Source organism: Apus apus, chromosome 6 (genome assembly GCF_020740795.1).
Source record: "Apus apus isolate bApuApu2 chromosome 6, bApuApu2.pri.cur, whole genome shotgun sequence".
NCBI classification, from domain to species: domain Eukaryota; kingdom Metazoa; phylum Chordata; class Aves; order Apodiformes; family Apodidae; genus Apus; species Apus apus.
The window spans coordinates 39,571,973-39,596,761 of NC_067287.1; the positions used below are offsets into that span (position 1 = coordinate 39,571,973).

General features: G+C 46.6%; 1 protein-coding gene across 9 annotated transcripts in view; it reads left to right on the top strand.

Annotated features, from left to right (window-relative positions):
- AGAP1 (ArfGAP with GTPase domain, ankyrin repeat and PH domain 1) overlaps nucleotides 1-24,789 on the top strand; it is a 337,725-nt gene that overhangs the window by 295,431 nt on the left and 17,505 nt on the right. For all 9 annotated transcript variants that reach the window (XM_051623022.1, XM_051623024.1, XM_051623027.1 and 6 more), the window contains one exon: nucleotides 3,402-3,624. In XM_051623022.1, the coding sequence (XP_051478982.1) occupies nucleotides 3,402-3,624 (223 nt within the window). The remainder of the gene's footprint in view (nucleotides 1-3,401; nucleotides 3,625-24,789) is intronic.

A 24,789-nucleotide genomic window follows, 5' to 3' on the forward strand; every position in this document is an offset into this window, starting at 1 on the left:
GCCAAGAACATGTTGCTGGGAGAGAACAGGATGGGACTGCCCTTTTTGGCAACATTCAACACTCTGTTATGTACCTTTTCGGGAGGAAAGGGGTGATTTTGGAATCTCAGCTGGAACCTCTTAATGATTTGTATGCCTGGGGATGATATAAACCCTCTTTGACTCCTCTTGCCATTTGGCCTGCCTAGTTTTAAGGCCACCACCATTCCTCTTGATAAAAATTGAGTTGTTTCCAAAGTGTTGTATCTTAAAATGCAAACACAGAACTTCAGCCTGCTGCTTTTCCTGCCAGGCTCTGCTTTATCTCCTTTTCTCCCTTTCTGCCTTTTCCTGGTCAAGCCCTCCCCCCCACCCTGGGGCATTTAGCATCACAAACACCGGCTCTTGTGGAGTTTGCATCTTCACAAGCCGTATGTTTGGGAGCAAAGGAGTAGAAGATGTTACTGTCCTTCAGCTCTATTCAACAGCCATCAATCTTCCACTTCAGAAGTCTCATTCTTCCTCTTTCTGGAGCTCCTTGCCTTTTAGCACATCATCCCAGCACTTTGTTTCACCTGGGAATTTCTGCCCTGTTGGATGTTAAGCAGCACCAGCAACAGCTGAGTGCCCCTTCTGGCCCTTGGGCAATCTCAAGCTGAAGTTTTTCCAAGTCCTTTTTTTTCAGCAGTCCCATCCCAGAGCAATGGATGAGGCAAAGTGATCTTTAGGTGCTGGAGTTTTCATAGAATCATTAAGTGGTTCTGGTTGGAAAAGACCTTTAAGATCATCAAGTCATTAACCCAGCACTGCCAAGGCCACCAGGAAACCATGTCCCTCAGCACCACATCTACTTTTCTTGCCCAAGAAGATCTGGTTTCATGTTGCAGAAGGAAACTAGTGTTGCCTTTCCCCAGGGTGTGGGAGTCCTAGTGGTGACTTCTGACTGGACCACATTACCTAGGCAAACCCATCCCAATTTCTGCCCTGAAAGCTTTCAGCTCTTTCAGTCTTTGTGTATGAAGAGCAGAGCAGAGGGTAGATATGAGTCACTTTTTAAGATACCTGGAGGGCGTGGAGTATCAGGTCTTTTCTGCTGCAGAAGAAGACAGGGAGGGCTTTAAAAGGGAGAGTCTCATCAAGGTTTTCCAGTCCAGAAGTCTAGGAACTTGTTTTATGGTAGATTTGAGAGCCAAACACTGAAGTATTAATTCAGGTGGCCCTGGCAAGCCCCACAGAACCATCACAAGATTCAATCTTACATTCAAAATAGAGAAGAAGAACCTTAAACTCCTAAAGAAGCTTTTATGTCCTTTGCTGCAACTCTTGGGAGATGCCTTCACCCCCCTCTTTTCCATATAAAACAGTGATAACAAATTTCAAGCACGAGATTGAAAATAGTGCTCAACTGCACAAGGATTCCCTCATCTGGGAAGAGGAAGATGGAGCCAGGAGCAGTGAATTGCAAACAGGGATGTCCCTGAACATGTGGTTTCTAATAACTTGCCTTAATTCTTGGTAGGTAGCAACTTCTGTCATCTGGCTTACATCCCTTTGAGGTCTTCAGGTGCAAACACTGAAAGAGATGTCATGAGTGACATCATGGCAGTTTTTCCCAGAATACCTTGAGTGCTGCCACTTGTCCAAGCTCCTCATTAGATCCTTGTCTTGCTCCACATTCTCCAGATGTAACCAAGGTCAACAAGTCTGGTTTTCACTGGATGTCTATAATGGGTTCAACATTCCCCTTTCCTAGTTTGTCCCCTTCACACCAGGCTGTGGCTTGTCAGGTGTTTGAAATTTAAAATACTCTCTTGACAAAATGTCATGTAACTTTGAGGTTGTCACTTTGATGGGCTACTTCAGCACTGTCAGCTGGATGTGGGGGAGTATTTAAACAAATTATTCATGGAAAGATACACTAGATGTGCTTCAAAAGCACAGAGATGTTTGGCAGTGAGGGATCTAGTCCTAGAATAATTGGAAGAATATCAATCAGTAGTTTTTCTCTTCCTTCCTTCTGAGTTTGTGCTTCTTTGGGTTTCTTGCATTTGTCCGTTGAGGTCAGGGACAGAGATTTCATTCCAGTCATGGGTTGTAGATTTTCAATGAGTATCTGCTGTGTTTGAGCTTTTACTGGCAAATTCATATTTCAGGTTTGTAGTGTGTTTTGAATATCCCACTGGTTCCCCCACTGGCAAGACACTGAACGTGGGGGAGGTGACCTGAAGAAATGTGCAGGAAAGGAGTTGGTCATGGTTGTCCTGCTTGGAAAACATGTCAGGAGTTTGGTCTCAGCTTATTTTTTGGAGCTCTGCAGCGCCTGCTGAGTAGGCTAAAAATAGACTAAAACTTGGTGTGGATGGAGGTTTTGAAACAAAAGTTCTCTTTTTCTGCTCCGGTGAAATAAGGTAGGGGATTGTTCTGACTGGGGATATGTTTGGATTTCCAAGGACTGACTGAAAAATGTCAATCAGTGCCTTCCATGAAATGTGGGACTTTGCAACCAAAATTATCTGCTTTCCTTTCAGATCTTTTGTCCAAACATGACATGGCAAAGAACTAAGAAAGTTACATAAAGTAGAAATGAATCTTTGGGTTAAATTTCCCCAAATGGAAGGCGTCACTAGAAATTCCTTTTCTATCAGCTCCAGATTTTATTTAGATTTGAATAAAAATTGCCTTCCCTCTCAATTAATCACCATCTTCCTGCTTGGCAGGTGTGATAGCCCACTGATTGTTTGGGAGGCCCAGAAGAAGGTGGGAAGAAAAGATCTGACAGGAGGAGACAAAAAGCCACCAAAAATCCCTCCCATACGTCTTTCATTGTGTTTATTAAAATGAATATTTGTTGGAGAGAGGCAGATTCTTCCAAATCTAGATCCTTTTTTCCCTTGAAATTGGCTACAAGTGGCTCTAGATCCCCAGGGAGGGGCTTGCTCACCAGCTGCCTCTGCCTTTGTCGCCTTTGTTTATTCTTTCCTCTCTAACTCATATTTTTCTTTTGACTGAAGGTGGCATGATTGAGATGGAGAAATCTCAATCTCAGGAAAGCCAGCCAACTCTTTGGGTTCTCATCATGGATGTTAAAAGTCCTCATCATCATGGATTCACTTTTTTTTTATGTGAAAATGTGAAACCATAAGGTGCTGGGGGGGGGGGGTGTTGGCTGTGAGAACAGGACCTTACCTACCACTCCCAGCAATCAAATCTTTTGAGACCCTTCTCGGCTGATTTTTTTTTAATCCTTGAGAGGGGTTAGTATCTCCACAGAGCAAAACTGGCAGTCTGGAAATCCTCCTCACTGTGCTTTTTGGACAGGACACCTGCACTTTTCTCCCCAGAGCCAAGTTCTTTGGCCACAAACATTCACTAGGTAGTTTGGTTGGGTGTTGAGCTCACTGCTTGTGTCCCTTCTCCTGCAGACCCTGACTGGGCCAGCTTGAATCTGGGAGCCCTCATCTGTATCGAATGCTCAGGTATCCACCGAAACCTTGGCACCCACCTCTCGCGGGTGCGCTCGCTCGACCTGGACGACTGGCCCATAGAGCTCATCAAGGTGATGTCTTCCATCGGGAACGAGCTCGCCAACAGTGTCTGGGAGGAGAGCAGCCAAGGCCACATGAAACCTTCCTCAGATTCCACAAGGTAGGCTCTCCCCTACTCCATCTCACCCAGCACAGAGCAGGCACCGTGTTATACCGCACTTGGCCAAGAAACCCTCCATTTGGTGTTGCAGTCAGGGGTGGTGGGGTGTTACAGTGCTTTACAACATGGACTTTTGAAGTTCTCCCTCACAATAAGCCTGGTAGAAATCATTACTTATTTCTGTCTTCACTGCATGCCCAGAACAACATGTGTCAAAGGGGGGAGGTGTCAAAAGTTGAGCGACCCCGTTGCTTTTTCACTTTTGTGAAGGTTTCCTCAGCAGCTCTACAGTGTTTTTTCTTCAGTTGGAAACCTCTTGCCTGGTTGTTCCTCAATCTAAATTACCCTGTAATGTGTTCCTTTGTTTCTGTCAGCCACAAAGATCCTGGCTCTTGGACTATCACTTTGTGATTAATAATCGGCCTTTGGTAGTTCAAGAATTTTGTACCTGGCTGGCAGGTCTTTGGGTTCTCATTGTGCATGTTGAAAGTCCTCCTCATGCTGGACTTGCTTTCATTTTTTTATGTGATACATGGGAAGTCATCAGGTTCTGGGGGCGTTTCCTGTGAGAGCAGGACCTTACCTACCAGTCATAGCTCAGCACAGTGAAAAATCATCTTTCTGCCACATGTGGGCCTGCCAAAAGCTGAAGGGTTTTTATGGTTAGGGCATCTGATCAGTGCCAAAGAGAGATGGCTTGAAAGTACTTCCCTGATTTGGGGTGGAAGAGCTGCTAGTTCTAACCAAGGAATTGGCCTGGGGGGAGCAGAGTGACCTGGCAGGCTGTGTTTCAGCAGAGGGGAGGTCAGGCAGGAGGAGGACCTTCTGGACTACCGTGCTCAGCTGGGCCAACCTTTGAAGGGGTCTTCTGAAGTGCCTTGTCCTTGTCTCAGGGGGAGCTGCAGAGGGGCAGCCTGCAGCCCAAGAACTGCTGGGTCCCCAGGCAGCAAGTAGCATGATGGGGTTGAGCTCCCAGGCAGAGAAATCACCTGAGGGGGAGTGACATTGTGTTCACGTTATCTCTGGATCGTGCGTGTTTCCGTGCCGGGTCAGGTGGAAGTAGAACCTGGGAGCATAGATAGACCTGGGCCACCTCCTGCAGGGGAGGAGTCAATCTGTGCTGTTGTCTGTAATAAAATCGACTGTTTCTTGTGGCATCATTTCGTTAGCACTGAAAAATGAATTTGTGGTGCCACCTTTGGTTCATCTTCGAGAATGAAGCCAGTACATTAATCAGGCTACTTAGATGAAGGACTATGCACAGGAAAATGTTCAGGGAGACCAGCACAGAGAGTTTTTTCCTCTGTAAACTGTAGTTCTGCTGTTTGAGTGTCTGTTATTAGGCAGCTAATGTAATGATTTCAGCAGGTAGCTGGAAATTGCTGCTTTCAGCCATCAGTGTCACTTGAATCCAGAGATCTTGTGTTGTTGTACCTACAAGTCTGTGTTGCTGCTTGCTGCCAAGGTGAGCTGGAGATATGCCTCCATCCTAGCTGCTTTTAAAAGGAAAAGGCATAGACTCAGATTTTTGTGAATACTCTGTTAGCATACATCTAATAAAGATACTATAATGCAAACTCTACAAGTGACCATGGTGACAACAGAGCCACCAGTGACATAACTGCACTTTTTTTCCCTGGACTCTAGAACAAAAGGTATGAAGACTCATTTTCTGAATCTGCATTTCCCTCAGATGTCCAAGTGCACACTCGTGTGATAGAAGAGCTCTTAGGAAGAACAGATGGAAGGTTATGTGAAAGTTTTCCCTCCAAGCAGTTGAAACCTTTCTTTGCCACTGCTGTTTTTCCCACTATTTGCAGTGAGGATTGAAGGGATATTTTCCACTTAACTACCTGCTCTTTGGAAGCATGTGCCTCCTTCTGTACCTTGGTCTCTCCTAGTGTCATAACCCTTCTGTCCAAGATGTGGGCAGAAGATAAGTTCCAGTTCTTTAGCTCTGAGTCATGCATTCTGGTTTCTTGCTGCTGTTTGCACTTTTATCTGGGGAATCCTGCCTGAAGCAGCAAGACTGGACCTAAAGTGGGGTTAAACAAACCCCCGTCTTCTGTTGTTGAGGGACTGAAGGGGGAAGAAGCAGAAGTTGAGGGACTTGCAGAAAGAGGTAAGAAAGTCATAAAGTCATAGAACTATTTAGGTTGGAAAAGACCTGTGGGATCACCGAGTCCAAGCATCATCCCTGCTCTACAAAGTTCTCCCGTAAACCATCTCCACCAACACCACATCCAAACAACCCTTAAAGACATCCAGGGATGGTGACTCTAACACCTCCCTGGGCAGCCTGTTCCAGTGTCTGACCACACTTTCTGTGAAAAATTTTTTTCCTAATGTCCAGTCTAAACCTGCCCTGGTGCAGCTTGAAGCCCTTCCCTCTTGTTCTGTCGCTAATGACCTGTGAGAAGAGACCAGCACCAGCCTCTCTACAATGACCTTTCAGGTAGTTGTAGAGACTGGTGAGGTCTCCCCTCAGCCTCCTCTTCCTCAAACTAAACATTCCCAGCTCCTTCTTCAGATTTATTCTCTAGGCTTTTCACCAGCTTTGTTGCCCTCCTCTGCACTCGCTCCAGCACCTTGATAGCTCTCCTGGAATTGAGGTGCCCAAAACTGGACACAACACTCCAGCTGTGGCCTCACCAGTGCTGAGCACAGGGGGACAATCACCTCTCTACTTCTGCTGGTCACACTATTTCTAATCCAGACCAGGATGCCATTGGCTTTCTTGGCCACCTGGGCACACACTGGCTCATGTTCAGCCACTTGTCAGTGAGAACCCCAGGTCCTTTCCTGCCAGACACTTTCCAGCCACACTTCCCCAAGCCTGGAGCATTGCCTGGGGTTGCTGTGGCCCAAGTGCAGGACCCAGCACTTGGCCTTGTTGAAGCCCAGACCATTGACATTAGCCCAACGATCTAATCTATCCAAGTCTCTCTGTAGAACCGCCCTGTCCTCATGCAGATCAGCACTCCAGCTGTAGTCTAAAAGCAGTGATATGCAGAGGTTCATGCACTCAACATGTTCCTGCTTTGCTGAGTTCTCACCAGAATCCCATCAGATGGGAGAGGGAAAGACTCCCATGGTCTCCTCCAAGTTTCTCCTGAACTTGTTCGTATCCCCTTTCCCTTCTGCACCCAGACTTACTACATCTGCTCCCATTGTCAGTTCCACTACATCTTTTCATTAATCATAGAATCATAGAGTGGTTCAGGTTGGAAGGGACCTTAAAGATCATCAGGTTCCAACCTCCCTGTATGGGCAGGAACACCTCCCACCAGACCAGGTTGCTCCAAGCCCCATCCAACCTGGCCTTGGAACACCTCCAGGGAGGGGGCAGCCACAGCCTCTCTGGGCAACCTGGGCCAGTGCCTTCCTGCCCTCATGGTGAAGAATTTCTTTCAGATGTCTAACCTAAATCTCCCCTCTTTCAGTTTAAAACCATTACCCCTTAATCCACCCTCCATGGCTTTCCATGTTTGCTCAGACCTTCAGGCCATGCCTGCAAACAGTGTTGGAAACACAAGAGCAGAAGATTTCTTAACCATTCCCCCAGCTGATTCAGAGGCTTAGCACAAAGCAGCAGAAGACCTTAGATAAATACAACCTTCTCACCTGTTTCTTTATGATAGGCATGTCTCTCAACTCTTCTGTCTCCACTGTACCACCCCCCAAGTTGTCAGCACAATGGTGGACCCTCTGCTAGCAGGCACTTGTAGAGGGGATCAGACATACTTGGGTTTCACCATCTCACGTTGTGTCTTTCTGTTGGGAGGTGAAGCCATCAGTGAAAACCTACAGGCTTTCTAAGGGCAAAAATAAGGGTTATTGACTGCTCCATAGATACCGACTCTCTTTGGCTGGGAGGCTTGAGGAGCACTCACATGCTGGGCTAAAGGAGCCTGGAAGTCTTGACGTGGCTTCAAAAGCAGTCCCTTCAGCTTGGGAGAAGTTTGCAACCATCACTGGATCTCTCCAGTGGAATCCCATGTGTTCCTGTTGAGTAGAGGGATGGATGGAAGACCAGTGCTTTGCAGGAGGGGTTGCCTAATGGCTGCTCTGGGCCCAGCATGCTTCAAGAGTCTTCCTCAGGAAAATTCCACCGTTTCTAAAACCAGAGCTATGCCAGGCTTTGAGCACAGCTTGCATTTTCATTTCTGTAATTTCCGACACTGAAAAATAAGAACTTTCTCCAACTTAAACCACATCAAATATATCACCCTGCTGTCTTTTCCTAGTCCACTCAAATTCACTCAGAACTCTTCCCTGAAAAAGATAAACCTGGAAGTGTATTTTGAAGGTCAGAAAGGCTCTCAGGTTGGAGGGTGGGAACTCCAAGCCCACAAGCTTGGCAGCAAAAGACGTTACTGCTGTTCCTTTCATCAAGGATGCATTGCTCAGGTATGTCCTTTGATGTCCATGTCTGCGAGGTCATATCAAGCCCGAGAGGCAGCTGATGAAATCAGCAGATCCTCCAGGTTGTTGGGTACCTGTAGATCAAAGGCAACACCTTGGCTGGCCTCCAGCATCCGTGGAGAAGGCAGCAGGGGTTGTGGGAGCCATGGGATCCCCAGAGAAGCAGCTTGGAGCTTGAGGCAAAGCTCAGACTGAAGGTGTTGGTGTGACTCTGGGGAGGAAAGAGGAATAAACACCAGCTCCCCATGAGCACCAGGAGCTGGAGAAGGAGCAGAAGACCCCAGCATGGGCAAATAGATGCATGTAGAAGGGAGAGGGGACCAGCTGGCCTCCCAGCCCGGGTGGCCCGAGCTCCTTGATGAGGTCAGCTCTGGAAGGCTGGTAATTGGTTCCAGCAATTACCAGCAGCCCTGAGAGCTGCTGCTCAAACTTGGGGAGCCCCGTGACAAATTGAAGCTGACTGCTGGTGAAGGAGTATCGACTTCCCATTTCTGAACAGGGGGATCATTAGTCAGGAAAAGCATCTTTTAATTACTCGCAGGAAGGGAATGGGGGAAAAAAAGGAGAAAAAAGGAAGAAGATCCTTCATTATGGATCCTGCAACAACTGCCTTTTTTTTGTTTGTTTCTTTCAGGTGTGTTCAATATTACATTTATTGCCTTGGAGGGGAGGGGGTGAGTGGGGAGAGTTTGGCAGCACCCCTCCCCCGCCTTCAATAATGGGGATTTAATTTGGAGTGAGAAGTCAAATGAGAGTAAATCAATGTTGCGACAATTAACTGGGTCTGGGGATGAGATCAGGATTTTCCCCTCTAATTGCTATTGATGCTGTTTAAGCACACTCTTAAGCATTGATTTGGAGTGGTGTGACTCAGGAGTAGCCTGGTGGGGCAGGGACAGGACTGCTCTGTGGAGGAATGTCAGGGATGTGGTGAGGTCACCTTCGGGAGTCTTGTGTGTGGTTTGCCAGGGTCTTCTGCACTGATACCTTGTTCTCTACCAGATATTTAGCTTTCTTCTGAACACACCTCACATGCGTTGCTTTCTTCACCATGTGGAGAAGAAAGTTCTTGTCCATGTGCCTTTTGGTTTGCAGACTTGCTTGGCCACCATCAGCTTCCTAAGATGTTGGCCTTTTCGAAATGAGATGTCACCATCCTTCTGCCCACTCCAGGAGGTGATTGTCTGCTCCCTGAGCCTCACCGTCTTTCTCTGTGCTCCATCTCGGTCTCATTGGGGGTGCTGGGACATAGCAGCAACGAGGCCACCTCCACCTGCTGGAAGCTGCTGGCCAAGAGGAGAGAGGGCACCATGGTGCCCAGGCACCATCCCAGCCATGCTGCATGTTCTCTTGCTCAAGGAGTGCTGAATTTTGCATTACCTACATGCAAACCCTAAAGGGCTTCACCATCTCCACATCTTTCTGAGAATATTACTAAAGAGAAAGAACCTCCATCTCCATTAAAACATACTTGTAAAGTGAGGGATGCGCAGTTAGTAGAAGCTCAGGGTTAGTTTGCAGCAGCAGCTCTTAAATGGAGCTTGGAGGTGGGAGCATCTGCTGCAGTTTTGCTCAGGTTGTGTGTTTGTGTAGTAGTCACCCTGTTTATCCTGGGTACCAGAGGTTAGGAGGAAACAGAGAGGTTCTGAATGCTGCCTGAGAAGTCTGGAGTGAGGAGCTGGCAGTGTCAGGCATTGACTTTCACCTGAAGCCTTCAGATCCAGTTGGATCCCTCACTCGCTAATGAACTGAATTTAATGGTGTCAGGAAAAACATTATGCAGCTCGACTATATTTAGCAGACGTTTCCAGTCTGGAGCTCAAGCCTGGCTCCCTGTTTAAAGGCAAGGCTGAGCTTGCACTAGTTGCTGGGGGATAACTGGGGAGCAAAAATGAAAACTGGGCCTCCTTTTGGTGTAAAAATAATGATTCCTTCATTATAGAGGGTGCAGGTAAAGGGTGAACCCAGGGAAATGGAGTAGTTAGGATCTCAAAATGGCATCCTGCATCTGGTAAGGCTGCTTCATGTCATCTCTCTCACTTGGTTCTCCTTTTGGCCATCATCAGCTTGCTGGCTCAGTCCTGTTGGGCTGGGGCTCCTGGCAGAAGGCCTGAGGGGAGATCAGTCTGCCTGTCTTCGTGGCTGTCAGGGTTGGGTTCTTGGCAGTTCTTGGCCTGACGAGGTCAGTGTTCTGTGCCTTTTGAACGCTGCTCCATGCTTGACACCTTGCCCAGCCCAGGGCTGGGGGAAGGGTGGGGGTTTATAAATAAATAAATAAATCCATCTCAAAAAAGAAGATTTTATTGTGAAGGGCTGACCAGAACCCATCTGCAGTTGGGTGGCATCTGCTCCCCACATGTCACTTCCCTCATTAACAAGCAATTGAATTAATTAAATGCTACTCAGAACACGCATAACAAGCTACCGGCAGTGTCCAAATTAGCACTGATAATCAAGGATGATTTCCTTTATTATCCTGCTAAGTGGTGTGCAGGCTCTGATCTCCCTGTCTGCCCTCATCTATTTACATACCCCCAGCTTCTGCCTTTAGAAGCTGAGGTTATCTTACCTAGTTAATTTGCCACAATCACCAAGCATGGCGGATTGATATTCCTGCCTCTGCTGAAGCAAACCCCCCCACACACCCCCCTTTCTCCCCCTCTCCTTCCTCCCCAAGCCTGGTCCTTTGTATCTCAAGCTCACTGATAAATTAAAAGCCACCCCTGTGGTCTCTCAAGTGAGTAATAGAGGCAGAAATTTCATTTTGCAACTGGCTGATTTAATGATCCAAAGGGTAATTAATGGCCTGATTATCTTAATGTTAAATATGTCCGGCAGCAATTACTGTGACCTCCCGCTTGTCAAGGTCCAGGCTATGCTCTTCTTTCAATTAAGTTCTCTGGGGCTTAATGGTATGAATAAACTCCTCTGATTCTATCATTCCGGACTCTGAGATTTAAGCGAGCTAGGGGCTCGTTTGGAGTTTTAATCAGCCCGTCTTCTACTTGAGTGATCAGAGTTAACAATTATAACAAGGACAGTTTAACTTTCTTTCTCCCCCCCCTCCCCCCCCCCCACACTTTCTACTTCTTTATATTTTTATTTTATTCTTTCTTTTTTTTGAAGCGCTCGGAGGGAATGTTGTTGGCGGCAGCTTGGCCGGGCTAGTCTCTCCCGATATAAATTATCATGTGAATGCTGCTGTTTTTTTCCATTTGACAGGCTTAATTAATTGGCAGGAGCGCCCGAAAATGACAGTGCCACTAATTGCAACTCCAAGCCCATCTCAGTCACCGTGCGGGGCTTGTCAGCGGGCGTCCCGACGCTCCTCACCGCCCCTGCCCTTTGTTGACGTTTTCCATTTCGCTTTTCACATCTTGTCGGGGACCCTGATGGGATGTGATGGCCCAAGATGTGCCTTTGGGTTCTCCAGGCATGCAGGCCCTGTGCAAGAATGACATTTACTGCCAGTGAAGTTGAGACAGCTGGGGCTTCTGCCCACCCAGCAGCTGCTGGGGAACTTGGGAGTCCACTTGAAATATTTCAGCGAGTCCTATCAGCTTGGGGAAGGAATTAGGAAGAAAGGGGGCGGGGCAAAAAAAACACCTCACCAACAAACCCTGAGAGTTGTAACTCCTGGTGGCTGAGCTGCACTGAACCCATCTCCCAGTGAGCTGCAGTTCTATTAGCTCTGTTTTGGACAGCAGATATTTCATCAAGATAATGAGGAAAATGTATAAATTATTAGTTACGAGAGTATTGCGTTTTCAAACGCACCCATAAATAAAAAGACTGATTCATTGCTGCCAGGAAACTGAAACCTTTCCCTGCATGGCTGTAGAAATGAACCAATTCTGACATGCTAGATTGCAGGCTTTCAGATTAGAGTAATTGTAATTGTTTTAAAATTAAATTTAAAAAAAAAATAAAATTTGTCACTTACCAGCAGCTTCCAGGAAATGCATCTCATAAGAATAACTAAGTGAGGCAAATGAAATGTCAGCTTGGGTGGCTGCTGGTGGGGATTGGAGGCCATTTGGAGGCCTCAGAAGCTCCAGATGAAGGTTAGCAGTGTTTTATTGTCCTTGTAGCTGCTTGGCAGACCTTGTCATCCCAGAGCTGATCCTATAAACCACAGGAGCCTGGATGGGTACAAATAACAACAACAAAAAAAAAACCCTCCACCCTGATAGTCCAGGTTAAAGAGCGCCTGAGACAAAATGCTCCCTGATTCAGTTGCATGTTTCTTAGGTGCAAATCCATCTGTGATAAAAACTCTAGCTCTTTGGAAACAGAAGCCTAGTTGCAACTGTTCCTAGTACTGGGATTCTCCTCATGGCCTGTAAAACTCCAAAGGAGAAGCAGTTCTTTCTCCTCCTGAATGCCATTTAGAGCATTTGGTAAAAAGCAGAGGTGTAAAAGTCACACTTTTGTTTTATTCTGTTGTTGTTTTTTTCAATCTAAATACCATAGGTGCTACTTTTCTTAAGTTATCTGTGTATTTAATTTATTTGCTTATATGGACCTGACATGTTTCTCTCTCTGTTCACCCCTCCCACGGAACACAGATGTGTTCTGATGGAGTTATGGACTCATATGGCCCATGGTCAGAAGAGATTTCCAGCTACACTGGGTTTATAGAGTCTCGTTTTCATCTTTCTGGAGAGTTTGCCCAAGTACTGCTTGGTGTAGTCTGGAGTTTTTGAAGAGAGGTGCCAAAGAAATCCTACTCGCTTTTGTCTTCTCATTTTCTCAGGCATCTCTCAGGTGTTAGACTATCCAGACATCAGTTGTTGTTCACCCTTTGAAAAGTGCTTTTGAAGAGGAGGGAGGAGAGCAGTGTCTTTCAGCCTGGTCTCCATACCTGCTAGCTAAGATACCTCCTTGCTCAGCCACCAAGATTCTGCCTCAATCCCAGATTTTATGGGTGTGGTGACAACAATGAAGGCCAGAAGCAATGGTCAAGCTTCAAATACTGAACCAGAAAGAGGGGAAGGGCCTTTAAAGGGCCTTGAAAGAGGAGGGAGGGAGCTTTGCTGTCACACAACAGAGGAAGAAGAAGGCAACAGTCCATGTTTTAGCAGCTCTTTGCCTTTTTTTTTTTACAAGTCCAGTGACGATTGGTGGGTTTCTTTTGTAACGTGTCATCCCCAGGAGCTGTGGAAAACACCCCTTGTTTTTGAAGGTAGTTTTCAATGTTGATGGAAAAATTAGAAACCCACTTTGGATACACCCAGAAGACTTGAAAAAGGACACCCTTGAGTGTGCTAACCTGACACATCAGAACTGCTTGAGCACATCTTGCCTCTTGAGGGTTCTGCAGTAGGACAGGTAATGGAGACCGAAATGATGTACCTTGGAGGTACAATCAACTCAAGTTACCTTTATTCTGCTGAGGTTCTTCACCATTTTTGTTTCTGTTTTGGTGTGTATTTGGCTATCACACTGAAAAGCACCAAGTTAAGCTGAAATTGCCTGAAAAGGATGTTGGTGAGCTGTTGCACTTTGGGAAGATCTAGGGTTCAAGTTCAGGATTTGAGCAAGGAGGGTTTCTTTCTGTTGTCTGAGTGAGACAGTGGGGAGATTTACTGCAAAAACAGTATTGACAGGTCAATAATCAGCTGCCAGAAAAGAGATTTTATGTTTGCCAGAATAAGAACCAGTCTGTTGGTTAAGTGTCTCTTCTGAAGGTCTCTAGACACTGCAGGATCAAACTTCATGTTCAGTTGATATTCAGACTGATTATTTCTTGTTTTGTGTTAGTTCTCTCCCGAACACCTATCAGAGCTAGAGAGCATCTCAGATTTGAAGACTGAAGGGTCTTCACATCTGCTTGGTCATGAGCTGCTTGAAAAGGCCAATGCAGAACTTAGAGAGGGAACCATTGCAGTGTTCATTAGAAACTGCTTGGGCCAAGGTCTGGCTGTGGAGCTACAACAGAGGAATGGAAGAGCTGATGAAAACCAAGAGACTCATTTCAAATGAGAAGCACTGGGAATTAGGTAGCAGATGGACTGCTGATCTTTAAAATAAAAATAATAGGAAAAATCACTGCCTTCCCAAGCTTGGAATTGGCTGCATGGCTTGGAGATGCAACTCTGCTAATTGTGAGAGGTTTGTTATGGTGCGGACCGTAGCTAAGATAAAATTACCTGACTTCGGAGCACAGTCCAGTGCAGCCAGAACTCTGAGATGGGGCAAACATGGTGTAAATAAGTATTAAAACAAAACCCCACCATCAGAAACTTAACCTCACGTGCTCCTTATTTTCCAGAAGGAGCATTTATCAAATGGGCTGGGTTTTTCCTCAGAGGACAACAGATACTTCTGTGACTCCAGGAACAACTCCTTGTTCAAAACCACATAAATGATGGAACTTGCAACAGAACCTTTGCAGGGGGCTACATTTGCATCAGCTAAAGCTTACTTGAAACCATTTTTGGGTCATTTACACTGAAATTAAGCTCCTTGGTGGTCAGTGTATGTGTGCGTGCACGTACCTGCTGCTCCACAACACCTGAGGAACTGATAATGGAGACTTTCATCTTAAATCTGGCCAGCTAAAAGCAAGTTAAATGTACTGTTTAAAGGATTGAGCAGCCTCGTGAAAGTGATCTCTGCCCTCACTGTCTTTAATTGCAGCTATGTTATCAGTGCTTTCCAAAGGGAAAAGCATTTAGCACTTGTGTTGCTGTTGAAATTCAGGCATTTGCAGGGCTGAAACTTGGGATAATAAAAAGGCCCCAAAAAAAGCAATAGAGGGGAAAAAAATGCCAAATGGCAAGTGTCAGCTATGACGAGGTCCCTCGGGTCAGATCTGAGGACTCATCTGTGGGATGTGTTTGGCTTTGGGAAGTGCTGTGTGTCAAGAACCTGCTGCTGCTGAGGAGCTGAGCTGGCAAGGGCAGTACCCAGAGTATTAAAAAATACCTGTTATGTTAGGAAGAGATCTTATGTAAATCATTTGATTTGAAGCTTTTCTGTGTACTTGGGTGTTGAACCTATTCTTTTCATTTCCCCTGCCCTGAGGTCATGGCTGTCTCTCTGCACGGCAGGTCTCAGCAAACACCAAGTTGTTTAACTAAACACATCATTCAAATTGGTTGCTCCTCATGACATAAGAGCAGTTACTCGAAAGCCAGTGGATTGTGCTGCTGAAGCTGCAGTGTAGAAATTGTGTTTAACATTTCTACACACCTTTTCTGCTGATAGGTAAACCAGTTGTGGTTGAATGTGAGGATAGTTGCTGGTGGGGTGGGAGCATGGACCCACATTGCCTATATTCTGGGCTTAACTGCCATGGGATGTTGTGGACCAGTTGTTGGATGGGCAAGAGACTTTTGGTGGTGGTCCCTAGTGCTGTTGGGAGCCTTCCTTCCTTCCTTCCTTCCTTCCTTCCTTCCTTCCTTCCTTCCTTCCTTCCTTCCTTCCTTCCTTCCTTCCTTCCTTCCTTCCTTCCTTCCTTCCTTCCTTCCTTCCTTCCTTCCTTCCCTCCTTCCTTCCCTCCTTCCTTCCTTCCTTCCTTCCTTCCTTCCTTCCTTCCTTCCTTCCTTCCTTCCTTCCTTCCTTCCTTCCTTCCTTCCTTCCTTCCTTCCTTCCTTCCTTCCTTCCTTCCTTCCTTCCTTCCTTCCTTCCTTCCTTCCTTCCTTCCTTCCTTCCTTCCTTCCTTCCCTCCTTCCTTCCCTCCTTCCTTCCTTCCTTCCTTCCTTCCTTCCTTCCTTCCTTCCTTCCTTCCTTCCTTCCTTCCTTCCTTCCTTCCTTCCTTCCTTCCTTCCCTCCTTCCTTCCCTCCTTCCTTCCCTCCTTCCTTCCGAAGGAGCAGCATCCCTTTGCTTTGGTCATGCCTACAGAACCTTCAGGGCTCCACAACAGTAACTCTGACCAACTTTCTCTCTTTTGTGATTTTTTTTTTCCCCCCTTTGTTTAAGCCCCAGCTTTGTTTCTGGCTCTGCAGGGAGCTGGGAGCCTGTGGCAAAGGACTGGGGAGAGAAGACTTCAGGATGGTAACTAAATGAAAAGGACAGCAGTGAAAAGGTGGTGCTAGCTTTTGACTGCTCTGAAACTTGATACACACGTTGGCCCAGATGCATTTTCCCCACAGCTCTCCGTTTGCCACGGGGTGTTTGCTGCTGCATTTTCAGATGTGGGGGTGCTGGGCAGCAGCCACCCCCTGAAAGAGTAACTAGGAAACGAGACCCCCATCACTCCAGCTTTCAAGTAATTAAATAGCAGGCTGAAACATGCTGGAGGTGAACACAGGTGAGGAATGGGAGCCTTCCCAGGGTAGGAATTAGAGGGAAATGCAGTTCCTTACTGTGCCTATTAACTAGATTGTGCAGACAGTGCAAAGTCGTATCACTGAAGCATTTTTTGTGGCAGGCTGCAGGGAGGGCCAGGAGTGAGGAAAAGCCATCTCAATAATTGGTAAGCCTCAAAAGGTACAGATGAGATGTGCTTCAAAAAGTCTTCATGCTGAACAGATGATTATGTCATGGCCTAGAAATCTCCAGGCTAACTTTTCTTTTTTTTTTTTTTTTTTTGTCCAGAAAGATTTAAATTTGCCTGGTTTCATCCTGGTCAGAATTTCTAAGGGATGTTTTGGTTGTGTTTTCACTTCTCCACAGCACCAGCCAGGCTTGGAAACCTGAGAGTGCATGCACAATTAAAGACTAACCTCAATTAACAGTCTTAAGACTTCCTTCACAAGCAGGAAGAGTAGGATTGTGTCACAAGGTACTAAAACTGAAGGGTATCTTCAGCCTCCAGCTTGGGGTAATATCCAGAAGGGAAAAATTTTTCCTTTCTCATCTCAAGAAGCTCAAATTTGCAGCTTCTAATCCTTGGATAATAACATGTGTGTGCCTGAGCATTACCAGACCAGATCTGCCCTGGCCACTTGTGCAGCTCCCACAGCTCAGACCAGGCACCAAACAGATCCCTGAGATTGCTTGAATTTGCAGACAGATACAGGGTTTTCTCCCTGGAGCCAGACTGTAAAATATTGCTGAGTTTACATGTTAAAGAACCACGTTAATATTAAAAGGAGGAGAAAAAGAGAATATCTCCTAGCTGGGAATGTAAATGGGGTAGGAGCTGTGCAGGGACAACTTGCTTTATACTTTTAAGAGTTCACCAACCTCATTGCTTGGCTTATTGCTCTAGGGCAAGTTAATTAAAGCCAATGGAGAATTTAAAATTGGGGAAGGGGAACATATCTTAATTACCTTTCTCTCTAATTCATGTCCTTTGGAAACTCATTCTTTGTGAAGGCCCTTGTGGGTCAGCCCCAGGATTGCTACAGCAGCAGGTACTTGGCACACAGCTTGGCTGGTGCCTGCAGGAAACATCTTTGGAGGCTGGATAACCTCTGCTTCCCCAGGGCCCTGGGAAATGCACAGTGTCACTTTGGTGTGACTGATGGCAGCTCTGCTGCAGAGAAGTCTGAAAGGCTGTCTCAGCTGTGCAAGGAAATACCCTCCAAAAAATGCCCAACACCAAAGGTGATGCTGTGTTAGTTCAACATCCAGGGAAACAAGTTCCATTGCTTAACAAAAAATGAAGTATTTTCTGGAATATGCAATTTTTCTCCAAGAGTACCTGGGGTAATGGTTTGCAAGGCATGGAAAGAAAAGTTGGCTCACTGAGGGAGGGTGTTGATCTCAGGCATCCATTAAAAACCTGAGCTTCTTTAAGCCAGAGCTTTCAGCTCTGAAATTGGGGTGAGAGTCTCAGTGTGTCAGCTTGACACGGGGGTCCAGGTCGGTGCATGTGGTAACCAAGACCCAAAGTGAAAAGGGCTTTTGGAGAGGAGCTGTAAGAAGGATTTCAGGTCTTCAGTGAGGATCTTCAGGAGAAGATGCTTAAGGGGGTCAAGGAAATTATAATAATTGTGGGGGACTCTTGTTGTCAAGAAGACCAATGGCATCCTGGGGTGCATTAGAAAGGGTGTGGTTAGTAGGTCAAGGGAGGTTCTCCTCCCCCTCTGTTCTTCCCTGGTGAGGCCACATCTGGAATATTGTGTCCAGTTCTGGGCCCCACAGTTCAGGAAGGACAGGGAACTGCTGGATAGAGTCCAGCACAGAGCCACAAAGATGATGGAGTGGAACATCTCCCTCATGAGGAAAGGCTGAGGGAGCTGAGTCTCTTTAGCTTGGAGGAGCCTGAGGGGTGACCTCATCAAAGTTTACAAATATGTTAAGGGCGAGTGTCAGGAGGACAGAGCCAGGCTTTGTTCAGTGATGTCCAGTGATAGGACAAGGGGCAATGGGTGCAAACTGGAGCATAGGAGGTTCCATGTGAATATCAGAAAACACTTCTTTCCTGTGAGAGTGACAGAGCTCTGGGATAGGCTGCCCAGAGAGGTTGTGGAGTCTCCTTGGCTGCAGACATTCCAAACCCACCTGGACACATTCCTGTGTGATGTGCTCTGGGTGACCCTGCTCTGGCAGGGGGGTTGGACTAGATGATCTTTCGAGGTCCCTTCCAACCCCTAAGATTCTGTGATTCTGTGGGATGGAAGGCTCTGGAGGCATTTGGAGGTGATCCACTCCTTGGAAAAATAGGTTCTAGTAGTTCAAGGAAGTGCTCCTTGGAGCAGGGAATGAGGTTGAGAGGAGGAGTTTGGAGTGGTTACCTCAAACTGTGCAGGCATCTCCCAGGGAAAGCATCAAGTCCCACCGCTAGTAAGCACATGATGATGGGAGCAAGGCAAGGGGCTGAATGGTTTCTCTTTCTAGAGTCACTCAATCACTGCCAAGGAATCTCTCAGCCTTCAGCAGCTCTAGCAGATTTTTAAAATATTGCCTCCTCTTTCATGTTGAGTCCTCCCATCAGTCCAGATAATGACAGAAATGAGCTGAAAGCACGTTCCAATTCCAGCCCTCTCCCCTCCCCTGTCCCCTGCTCCCCTCCTGCAGCCACTGGATGTCCATTTCTGCAAGTTTTCCCTTCAGAACAAACCTATCATTTTTCACCACAGGATATTTACAGCTTCAATCAGTGCCAAATTCAATTGGCTTCTGATCTCATCACTGCAAGTTAGAGATGCAGATATTATTTGCACTGCGGTTAATTATGGAGCAATCAAACTTTGGCTTTTCCACTGTAATTTCCTCTGCCAGCTAATTTAATTAATCACCCCCAGCTCAGCTCTTCCAGCTGCGACTGGCAGGGTCATTAATTAGACATGTGGTGGTAGCTCATAGACCAGTTCCTGTTAAGGGGCTGCTGCCCACTTGATCTCTAAGGGAGCAAGAGCTGTTTTTGGAGCATCCAGGCAGGGTTGGAGGTAGCTGCCAGGTTACTGAATTCCTCAGAAGTGGAAGCCATGCCCAAAAGATGGACTGCAAGCAAGCAGAGGGATTGCTGGGACTACTTCAAGCAGGACTGGGATCAGTTCCCCACCACGGTGGGATTTAGGGTCTGACCTGGCAGGTCTCAGTGGTCCATCCTTTCTGGTCTGACCCAGGAGCTACAACAAAAATCAAATGCTCAGAAACTTGCTCAACCTCCCTCTGGCTGTTTGGGGGAGCTGTCTGGCTTCTGCTGGGTGGAAAATACACACTTCCCTGATGCAGACAAGAAATTAAAACATGCATTTTAATTGCCAGATCACAACAATAATAGAAAGCTTTTTTCCCCCCTCTATAAAAGCCATACAGAATAACCAGTTAGGTCTGTTACATGGTTTGAATCCCAGAATAAGCAGCAATGATTATTTTTTGAGGATGGAAGAACCTTTTACAGTAGACAAAGTGGGTTGATTACTTACAGCTGAAGAATCTCATCCTGAACATTATCAGCAAGTGATTTGGGATGTGATGGCCCAGCCTAAGAGCCCTGGTATGTCCAAGCATTTTCCAGGTAGGACAGCAGATCCATAGTCTTGGCTCTTGCTTGGTCTGTTTTGATGGTCAGCAATAACAGACCCCATGGTTGGGTCCTGCATCTGGAATACCAAAGCATCCTCCAAAGCCACCATGGAGACATTCAAAACCCGCCTGGACGCCTTCCTGTGTGATGTACTCTAGGTGACCCTGCTCTGGCAGGGGGGTTGGACTAGATGATCTTTCGAGGTCCCTTCCAACCCCTAGGATTCTATGATTCTATGATTCTATGATTCTATGTTCTCAGCCTGCAAATCCAGTTGTAAACATCCTCACCAGGATCTTTATCCTCTTTGGAGTTCCAGCAAAGCTGCTGGTGATGCCACCACCCCAAATCTGGGTTCTTGGAGTAGATAAGCTGGAAATGGCCAGAATAGTGGGAGCTCTGGGTCAGCTTTTTCAACCCCATTCGGCAGCTGTTTCACTGCACTTGGGTTTCATACCCGTTGCAAAGCTGTTGTTTCTCATCGGTGCATCTGTCTGCCAGCAGGAGAAGGCTGATGGGTTAGCTGGAGGCTCCCCCACTTCTTCCCAGATAGATAAACCCTGCTCAAGACAAGTGTTTTCATCATCCTGGGTCACAGAGCCTCCTTTCAGACTCTTCTGCCCAAAACATCTACCAGCCCCACCCAGTTGTAGTAAATGGCAAATAAAAACTTCTGTTCTCTCTGCCATGTAGCTCACTGTGGCTTTTGCAGCCCTCCCTTCAAGTGCATCAGGCTCTTTACTGCTGCCTGGTTTTTCTTCCTTGTATCTCTCAGAAGATTCCCTCAGTCTGAAGTGTTTTGGGAAGATCCTTTCAAGACAAAGTCCCTTCCTGGCTCGCAGTGAGGGAGAGCTTTAGGGCTTTTTCACAAAGCTGGTGTTCAGCAACTGTTTCCGAGTGGAGGGGTCACATCTGCTTCTCCCATCACAAGGAGATTGTTGACATGTTGTTGCCATCAGAGCCCTGAATGAGAGGGATTTGTAATTGACAGGAGAGCAGCCTGTCTCTTCAGAGAAGCTCCACACCTGGCTTTGGAGCAGCAGCTAGTGCTTCTGCTAGGCAGCAGTGCCTAAAAACTTCAGCAGGTAGCAGCCAGATCACCCTGCTGGGAACTCTCCTTTCTCAGCTGCAGGTTGATGTTCTCAGGGCTGGAAATTGGGTCCATGGGGATCCTGTATCTTGATCTTCAAAAGGTACTGCCAAGTAATTTACCCCCCAAATGTGGAACAACTACCAGCCTAGAAGACCTGACTCTGAAATGACCCTCAGTTCCTCGAAATTAACCATCAGTGTTCTACAGCCAAGCTGGAAATTGGTTTGGTTTTGCTCTGCAAAAAATCAGGATTGCACTTGGTCTTGATCAGCAGATTGCAGTCACCCTGTACTACTTCATCTCCTCATCTCACTTGGTTTTGTTTTATTTGAGCAATAAATGTCTTAAATCTTCCCAGAGCTATTGCGTGTCTTCTGGGGAGACTCATCATCGTCCTGCCAGGCATTCATCAAGGCTTCCAGTGATCCACTACATGAAGTATTCCTCTGCTCCTTATCAATCAAAACAGTTTACTTACAACTTTTAACTTTTTCCTCCTGAAGTAATCACAATTTGATACTCCACAGATTGCAGAAAATTGTCACTGCTGTGTCCTGGGCTAATCCATCACATGAAACAGGCATCATTTGGGCATCAGAAGAACATTACATTTTTAAATAAGCAAGAGCCAGTCAATGAGAGAGTCCATTAACCACTCCAGATGACAGGGCAGAAAAATGTTTGGGTCACAGGTATGTTGGGAATTGCAGCACAGACCTTGCAGACTAATGGGGCATCTCCATCCAGCACAAGGTTTTCTGTTCCCTCGTAATATTGCTCAAGGAAATGTCTCGGCCAACAGAAGAGCTTGAGCTTCTTTAGCTTAAGTTGCAGGAGGGAGCTCCTTCAGCTCTTTGTGGAAGATAGTCCAGGAGATAAAGACTTAATCACTTTCTTGTAGCCTTGTTCTGGACAAGCTTGTAATAACTTTCAGGGTCATCTTGTCCATTAATGATGGGGAGGAGGTCATTTGTATGTGGTAGACTTGAGTGAAATGTTCTCATTTGCCATCCTCAGGCATGGAAATAACTGCTCTGATAGTGAACATCTTACACACACGTCCCATGAGATGGGACCGGCTGGTGTAGACGTGCAAAGTGTTTCACTAGTTCTGGAGAAGTACTAGGAGACTTGAGCCCACCATGAATTGTGAAAGGTGATGAAACTTCTCACCAGCTCTTCTCAGCCAGAGGGTGGCTGCTGTTAGTTCCCTGGGAAATGCCAATTCTGGCGGCTTCGGGAGAAACTTCTCCACGGAGAGGATGCAGATACGGGACATTTTATATCTTTATTCTGTGGCAAGGACCCAATCCAAAAGCCTCCTGAGTGGAGGAGGAATGGTGGTCTTCTGGATAGCGTTAGGATCCTCCTGGGATTTGGCAAAGCATCAGCAAAATGTCCGTTGAGTCGTGTTGGGTCAAGGGTACGATTTGTGTGTACTTGCCGCCCTCAGCTCTTCTGCCCTCTTGGAGTCAAGGTGCATTTAAAACTAATTTCCCCTTCCAGGAGTAATGACTTGACACTTCCCAACTTGACGTTTCCCTTCATTTGGCCTCATAAAGCAAGCTCTTTCCTTTCAAGGGGAACAACTACTACATGTAACCAATGGAGCTGGCATCACCAGGGTATTCCACATCCATCCAGGGGCAGATCTTCTCTTAAAAATCCAATTTAAAACACTCTTGTAACGAGGGTGTAAGCCTAAAGTGATGGTAATTATCAGGCCCTGGAGACAGCAGATCCAGCTGTCCATAACAGTGTCCCAGCAGAAGGTGCCCCAGGAGAGGAGCTGGGTGAGCCCTCGGAGGGTGCTGATGGGAGCTGGCAGGTTTCTGCTGTTGGGAGCTCTTCTGCTCCTAACACAGCTCAGCCACCCTCATCTTCAAAGGACCCTGAAACCTTCCTCTTCTCCCCTTCCACCACTTCAAAACTGCAGCGGCTGACAGTCCAAATGTTGGAAATAATTGGATTCTGCATTCTAATTCATCTGTAAAGTATTCGTTGATTAAATTAGCCTAATAGATATTATTCCTTACATGACTGCATAATTTCATCCTGATTGGATCACTGTGGCACTAACGAGTCCCCCCATTTGCCATTGACTGGAGAACCACAGAAGGCTGGGGATAACCATCAGCTTCTTCCCATCTTTTTTCTTTCCCAGGCTAAAAGTTAAACTGATTTATACTAAAAGGGCAGACAGCTGATGCCCAGGTACAGTTGTGTGTTAGCCTTGGAGACCAGTGTTAGAATGCCAAAAGGAGTCGTTTATAAAATCTTAAGCCCTCTTTTTATTTACTCAGTAGATTGTTGTGAAGCAGAAAGATTAACTGACCATTTAAATTCCTTCTGGGGGGGAAAGGGAAATACTTTTCAATAAAATCCATTTAATTGTGTCATCAAAAGAGAGAAGGCACAATGCAAATGAACCTCCTAAGGACTGCACACGTTCAGGGAAATGAAGAGGACTCCTTTTAAAGAGAAGGTTTCAACAACAGTGTTTCTAGCCTCTGTTAGTAAGATTTTTAGTTTGGGCTGGAGTGTCACCAAGAGAAAGGGAGAGGAAAACAACATTCCGTTCCATTTTCACACCAAATGAGTGCAGATATTTCTTTCCTGAGTAAGGAGCTACCTTGGAATCCTCTGTCATGAGGATGCCCGGCCACCCAAGCCAAGCAGACCTCCTCCTCCCAGGGGTTTTGTTGGGAAGGGGTTAATGGTTGGCTTTTCCCCCTGGCCCAGTGGCTGGAAACAGCTGGTGGGTTTTGTGTAGCGCCGGTGAACTGAGCAGTGGGAAGGGGGTTCTGGCAAACACTCAGCCTGCCTGGGACAAGGAGAGGTGGGTCAACTCAGGAAACTGTTTTCATGAGCAAACAGGGGAAACAATGGCTGCTCAGCAGGAACAGAAGGGAGACCTGCTCCCGCTGAATAGCTGCCCCCAAAAAAACCCAGCTCAAAAGGAGGAAGGTCCATTCGCCTCTGGGAATCCAATAAATTGGTTCAGGAAGTGAAAGTCTGTCCAGGCTAATGGAGCCGTGATTGACGGGTGGTTCTCATTACGGTGCCCATCAGGGGACAAAGTGAATTCCAATGTTATTTAAGAGGTTAAGTAGAAATAAGATGCAGGTGACAACCCAAGGCTGGGGCATCATGCACTGCTCTTCTGAAGGGGTTTTTTTTGTGAAGAGCCTCCACAGAATTTTAAATGAGTGGGGGCAGGGGCCATCTGGCAAGTCAAATTTGGTCCTACCATAACTAGCAGTGAGTTTACCTGGCTGCATGTGAGAGGAAGGTTGCTTTGGGCACTCTTGACTTGGGGAATTCCTGTTCCTTACATCTGCAGAGGAGTTGATGTTCAGTGTTCAGATCTGTCAGAACAAATCTAAAGGAATTTTTATTTGAAATATATCAGAGGCCACTTGGGGTTGGGTCAGGCTTTTGGGTGTGCTTCTGCAAGGTCTGAACCTAGATTGAGAAGGAAAAGGAAAATGGATTACTAGTGACTCAGGCTGCCTTGTGTTTGCATGGTGTGTAGTAAGGGTGCTGAGACCCTGGCCCAGGTTGTCCAGGGAAGCTGTGGCTGCCCCATCCCTGGAAGTGTCCCAGACCAGGTTGGATGGGGCTTGGAGCAACCTGGTCTAGTGGGAGGTGTCCCTGCCCATGGCAGGGGTGTGGGACTAGATGAGCTTCAAGATCCCTCCTAACCCAAACCATTCCATGATTCTGTGGCCAGATACAAGGATGTCATTCAGCCAAGAGATCCACGGCTGGCTCATG